Source organism: Dendrobium catenatum, unplaced genomic scaffold, assembly GCF_001605985.2.
Source record: "Dendrobium catenatum unplaced genomic scaffold, ASM160598v2 fragScaff_scaffold_913, whole genome shotgun sequence".
Lineage (NCBI taxonomy): Eukaryota > Viridiplantae > Streptophyta > Magnoliopsida > Asparagales > Orchidaceae > Dendrobium > Dendrobium catenatum.
In genome coordinates this window covers 935409-941794 of record NW_021319375.1, presented here as the reverse complement: position 1 = coordinate 941794, position 6386 = coordinate 935409, and the positions used below count along the sequence as shown (strand labels likewise).

General features: G+C 34.9%; 1 protein-coding gene across 1 annotated transcript; it reads right to left on the bottom strand.

Moving 5' to 3' along the window:
* Positions 1 to 5214: 5214 nt before the first annotated feature.
* Positions 5215 to 6030, bottom strand: LOC110109469. The gene has a single exon (XM_020840546.1). The coding sequence runs from the start codon at positions 6028 to 6030 to the stop codon at positions 5215 to 5217; it is 816 nt and encodes a 271-aa protein (XP_020696205.1).
* Positions 6031 to 6386: the final 356 nt, after the last annotated feature.

Here is a 6386-nt window from a genome sequence, read left to right as displayed (position 1 = left end):
ATGAAATAGGAATTCGTCCCTTATGATCCAAACTTAGAAAAAAATTTCCCATTCGAGGACAAAATAGAGGCATTCGTCCCTGTACAAAATTAATATCATCTGGTATGATCTTCATTCAAGAAAAAAAAAGAGGCTTTCATCCTTGTACGAACAATAATATCATCCCATACGATCTTCGTTCGAGAACAAAAAAGAGGCATTCGTCCCTGTACGAAGAAAAAATATTTTCATTTCTATTTGTTCCACTACTCTTTGGGGAAAATAACTGATTAGATCGTCTCATACAAAGTGATATCATACAGTACGATCATTTAAAAATAATGAATTTTAAACTCTCCCCATTGTTTGTGTGCTCAGTTATTCAATTACAATCACACTCTCTCAGACTCAATAAAATAAAAAATATGGACTTTAATTATAATAAATGCTAAACTGATCTTGATTTGAAGTCTTCAATAATCTGGAGTATGATTTTCCTGAAATAATATTACACACAAGACCAAAAAAATTCTTCCAAAATATGTTAAGAGAAATGATAATCAAATCAATAATATTTGGAATCATAAAAAACGTCCAAGTTGCAATAATACAAACATGCAAAACTAAGTAGAAACTATCTCAACAATCTCTCCCTTTTTGATGATGGCAAAACAATTATTATTATTATTTTTGAATAAAAGCCAGAGCTTACTATATTAAAAAGCAAAATGAAATAGTAACTACAAGCATGATTCGTCCTTCAAAATATTGAAAAATGAAGGAGGAACCTTTTTAAAGTAAACTCATCCCAACTAAATCTAGAGACTAAAGCATAGTTAGCACATAAGTTAGCTAACCTATTGTTATCACGACCAATACAATTGAAAATAACAAAATTAAAATTCGTAAGAAACTCCATACCAACTTCCTTGTACTCTCCTTTTCTCCACGCTCTTTGTATAAAAGAAATGATATTTAAGTTGTCCTCTTCTATGATAATGCCTTTGTAATTGCACATCTAATCCTTGAATTCCTCCTTTAATGAATAAATTGCAAGCATCTCCAACTGTGCTATATCCCAATGTACACATGGCGTTCCATAAGCGTACAAAAATCTCCCTTTGTAGTCTCTAAAAACTGCTGCAATTCCTGCTTTATACAAAGCTAGTAGTGATGCATCAACATTCACTTTTAGCCAACTGGGTGGAGGAGGATGCCAATAATTGAACAGTCTAGAAGACCACTGGACATCCCAATTGCCCAATTTAGAGTGAATAAAATTGTAAGAGACCGAACCTTGGTATATAGCATTAGAAGCTACTAGACTAGGATTATCCTCTACACCTTCATGTAAGAGTTTGTTTCTACTTTTCCATGTAAGGAAAAATGTAGTGCAGTAAAGGTTCACCACCATAGATTTCTTCTTAGAATTAGTATCCATCCAATTAATATAATGTTCAAATTTGTCAAATATGGGAATACCAATACCCTAATTATTAAGATGGAAGATTACCTCTTTGATCTTCAAGCATCAACATGTGATATGTTCCACATCTTCAATAGCATTGCATCCCCTTGGACAGTTGGCATTCTCTAATAATCTTCTATAGCATAGAAAATGAAGAGAAGGGATAGCATTTCTATATGCTTTCCACCAAAAAACTTCAACTCTAGCTTTCAACTTTGCTTTTTTTAATCCATTCCCAATATTGAGAATCACAATTATCTTTGACCGAAGCTTTAAAGGCTAAAGAAGCAATTGACTTTCTAGTATTTTGGTTAATCTGCTCCATTTGATCTTCTTCCCCAACATGAACTAATTTAATTTGCATAATCAAATTAACTATTTCTCTCCCAAATGATTCTATCAACAAATGTTCATTCCAGCAACCATCCCTCATGAATTTATTTACTGAAATAACATCACCCTCAGGAGGAACAACAAAGGTAGGCCCCATATCTATGCTTTTATCCAAAATCCAGTTATCTTTAAATGCATCTACTGATTTCCCATTCCCTAAAGACCATCTCACAATGGGCTTCAGCATTTTATAACCTTCATACAACAATTTATAAGATATCGAACTGCTTCATCATCCATATCCCTTCTCCATCCTTGTTCCATATTTAGAAACCATTAATCTGTATAACAGCGAGTGTTTATCTTGAAAAAATCTCCACGCTAAACGAGCTCTAAATGCATTTGTATAGGAACCATGGAATGAGTTGCATGAAATGTGGGAAGAGCAGACAAAACAGATTTAACCAGAATTATTTTACATGCGAACGAGAGTATTTTGCTTCCCCATTGATTCAATTTCTTCAATGCATTATCTATGATGAAATGAAAGTCATCATATTTAAGTCGTCTCAAAGCTATCTTAAGACAAAGATATTTGAATTCTTTAACAGATTTGAATCCCATAATTCTTTTGATGCTATTCTTCTTCTTCCTCCCCCCATATTTTTCCAAACAACATGGCAGACTCGGACATATTAATTTGTTGACTCGTCCAATCACAGAAATTGAACAAGATTTGCTTCATTCTTTTTACCTCCTTTCTATTGGCATCCGAGAACATAATAACATCGTCTGCATAGAGTAAATGTGAAATCCTAGGTCCCTCCGAGTTGATCTTTATTTTGTTCAAATGCATTTGAGAGAAGTTGTGAGCATAGAATAAAAAGCAAAGGAGACAAGGGACAACCTTGTCGAAAACCACTCCTAGCTTGAATCCAATTTGAATAATTACCATTAATGATTAAAGAAAACTTAGGATCTTCCACACATTCCATGATGAGTTTAGAAATTTTTGGAGGAAAATTAAAGTATACCAATACTTTCTTTAGAGAAGACCAAGCCATGGAATCATAATCTTGTTCCATGTCAACTTTGAAAGCCACAATTCCTTTAGAAGCTTTGGAAAACCTTAATTTATTAAAGATCTCTTGAGCCACCAAAACATGGTCCAATAAGGACCTACCCTTAATGAATATCGCTTGCTCTTTAGAGATTAGTTTTTGAATGACCATAACTAATCTATTCAAAATGACCCTTGCCTCCACCTTGTAAATAGTGTTTCATAGACTTATAGACCTATAATTAGAAGGGAGAATAGGATTACATACCTTTGGGATAAGTACTATCAATGTTTCCTTCCAATCTTTGTTTAGATCTCCGTTGCTAAAGAATTGCTTTATAGCCTTCCAAAAATCAGATTTAATGATTCCCCAATAAGTTTTAATGAACGAATTTGTAACTCCATCCTTATCCGGTGAAGTATTGTCTTCCAGTTGATTCAGCACTCCTTCCACCTCTTCAATTGTAAGGTCTGCTTCCAGAATTTCATGATCCCTTGAGTTCAAGCAATTGTTCACAGCCGGCCAACCTTCAAGTTTGTAGCTCCTATCCTTCCATTTCTTCTGAAAAAACCGCAAGAAAACTTCTTCAAAATTTTCTTGTTCTTCCACCAACAACCCATTCTCATCTTTGATTTTAAAGATTTTATTTGAATTTCTGCTAGAACTTGCATAGGAATGGAAAAACTTTGAATTTTCATCACCTTCTTTTAGCTACTTTACCTTAGCTCTTTGCTTCCACCATGAATTCAATCTAGCCAAAGTTGAGTTCAGCTCATTCACCTTTGTTTTGAGACTCCAATATTCAGATTCTGATAGAGCACCGTGAGTTGATTCTTTGCTTTGGAGTTCCATAATTTCAATCATAAGATCTTCTTCAAGCTTATTTAGATTATTCAACTTAGCTTTACTCCAAAAGAATAATGATTTCAAGGACCTTTTAAACTTCTTATTAAGCACTTAAGAGCAATTTCCTTGATAATTCTTGCTCCACTCCTTCCTTTCCACCGCAAAAGAGGCTTGATATGACGCCCAACAATTTTCAAACTTGATAATACTCTCAGAGATAGGTTTGAAATACTGAAATTGCAATATAATTGGATAATGATCTGAAGCGAACCTAGCCAGATGCCTTACTATCAATCGAAAAGGTGAGCTCAGTGCAGAGGTGATGATAAAACACCTATCCAATCTTTCTAGTATCCTCGCACCACCACTTTTGTTGTTGCACCATGTGTATCTTGGTCCACTTCATGTAAATCATTGTTGAGCAAACACATCTTCATCTCCTTAGGACCTTGGGAGAAAGTGAACCTTCTACCCCCAACTTTATCCTCTTTATCCATTAAACAGTTAAAATCACCACCTATTTCCATAGGTATTTCTCTATTGGAATACTTGTCTAGCATATCCCAAAGATCTCTTCTCTATTGTACTTCTCTACTACCATACACCGTGGCCACCCTCCACAATCCTTTATTAAACATTTTAAGATCTCCAATCACTATCTGAGAAAAAGAGTCTACCACCGAAAACTCTACAAGATTAGAGTTCCAAAGAATTAACAAACCACCAGAAAGCCTTGATGACGGAACATAGAAAAAGTCCCAATCCATGCCTAACATTTCATTGATATCACATCTATCAACTTCTGCTAATTTGGTTTCAACTAAACCCAAGAATAAAATTCCATTATTTTTAACAAATTCTCTAAGATATAGAGAAACACTCTTTTTCCTTGCTCCTCTATAATTCCAAAAAGCTATGAAATGCATTAAAAGAGATTAGGGGGATTACTCCCCGAATTACCTTTCCCTTCTAACTCCAATCTTCTACTTCTAATTGAAGAGTTAATAGGGCCCAATTCCCTTAACTGCTTTGGTATTATTTTCTTATTGGAAATAGCAGCATCAACATTCACTTCACTAACAGATGTCATCTTTTCATCGGTAGCTTTAGCAGATTCTTCTGTATCATCCTCACTTGATTTGTTTACAGTTTCTCTGTTAACATCACTGAATTGAATATCTTCATCAATTGAAACATAATTTTGTTTAAGAACAAACTCTCTTTCCTCCAGATCAACCAGTGCACTAAAACTGTTATAAACAATCACTGGCTTAACAACTTCCTGAGCTCTAATTTCACCCTCTAATAAGACTTTAGAAGTACTTCCTACCAAAATTTCTTCCACTGGATTCAGCTCATCAATTGGTTTTTCCTCTTTATTTCCAGCAATTTTGTTGTCTATCTGTTTCAAAGGCACCCAGTTTTTCATGCTACCCATCCGAGATGCTGGTTTTCTGGCCAAGTTCTTGTTAATTTTTTTCTTTCCTTATCTCACCATCAACCTTGGTCCATAATCTTTTTTATAAATCAATTCATTTCCTCCCAGTTTTTGATTACTTTATCATTTCTACCTGAATTACTAACATTAGAATTAACCTGCTTTGAAGTATTGGACCTGTTTTCCATTCTAGCTAAGGCACATTCATTCTTTCCGTGGCCAATTTTTCCACATTCAAAACATAGATTTGGTAGCCTTTCATATTCAATTCTCTGGAAAAATTTGTCTTCATCATCTTCAACCCAAACTCCAGTAGATAGTTTAGCATCCAAATCTATATGGACACAAACCCTTCCAAATTTTCTTTTGGACCACTGGAACATATTGACGTCAATTAAAAAAGTCTTGCCCACCATAGAAGCAATGCGGCAAATGTTTATCTCATCCCAAAAATGTAGTGTAAGGTTTGGAAATCTAATCCAAATAGGAGCAGATAACCCTTTAAGTGAATTCAGATCAAACTTTTGAGTCCATTTTTCAATCCCCACAATGTTCCCATTAACAAACCAGGGTCCATTGGTTAGCACTGCCTCCATATGTTCAAGCTCAAAGAACGAGCAAAGAATCGATCCCTTCTCGAGCACCATAAGATGGAACTTACCATATTGACTCCACTGTCTCCTTAATTCATAGCTTATTGAAGCAAAAGTAACATCACAACCAAAGATTTTTACCACCAATGACTTCTCAAGTTTTTTTGAATTCTCCATAACTTTTTCCACATTTAACTTGATAGACCTTCCATCTTCAGCTAAGCATTTGCCGAAATCCAAATCAGCCACCCTAATGTTTTTATTCTTTAGCCAAACATTCTGAATAATCACTTGGCTACTTCGAATAGGCATTTCATCAGTAACTTCATCACACCTTCCCAAATCACCAGAATTTCATTCCGTCACCTGCTCCAGATCTGACATCGCATTAACTTCGATTGCCAGGTTCATTTTCCTTACAACATTTTCAACTTCATGTGAATCACCAGCCATCTTAAAATCTGAAACCTCCTTTATACTTTTTTCAGGTGTCAATACAGCTGCACTGTATGTTTTATTTGTTCCAGCCTTTAAGATTGAAGATGGAGAAAGAACCTTATCTCCTTTATCCAACTAGGTCTTTCCTAACATACCAAGATTTTCCAAATTATCCTCCATCATAATTCCCTTACCCTTACTGGCGACCTCTGAAATTTGCTTCTTCATCA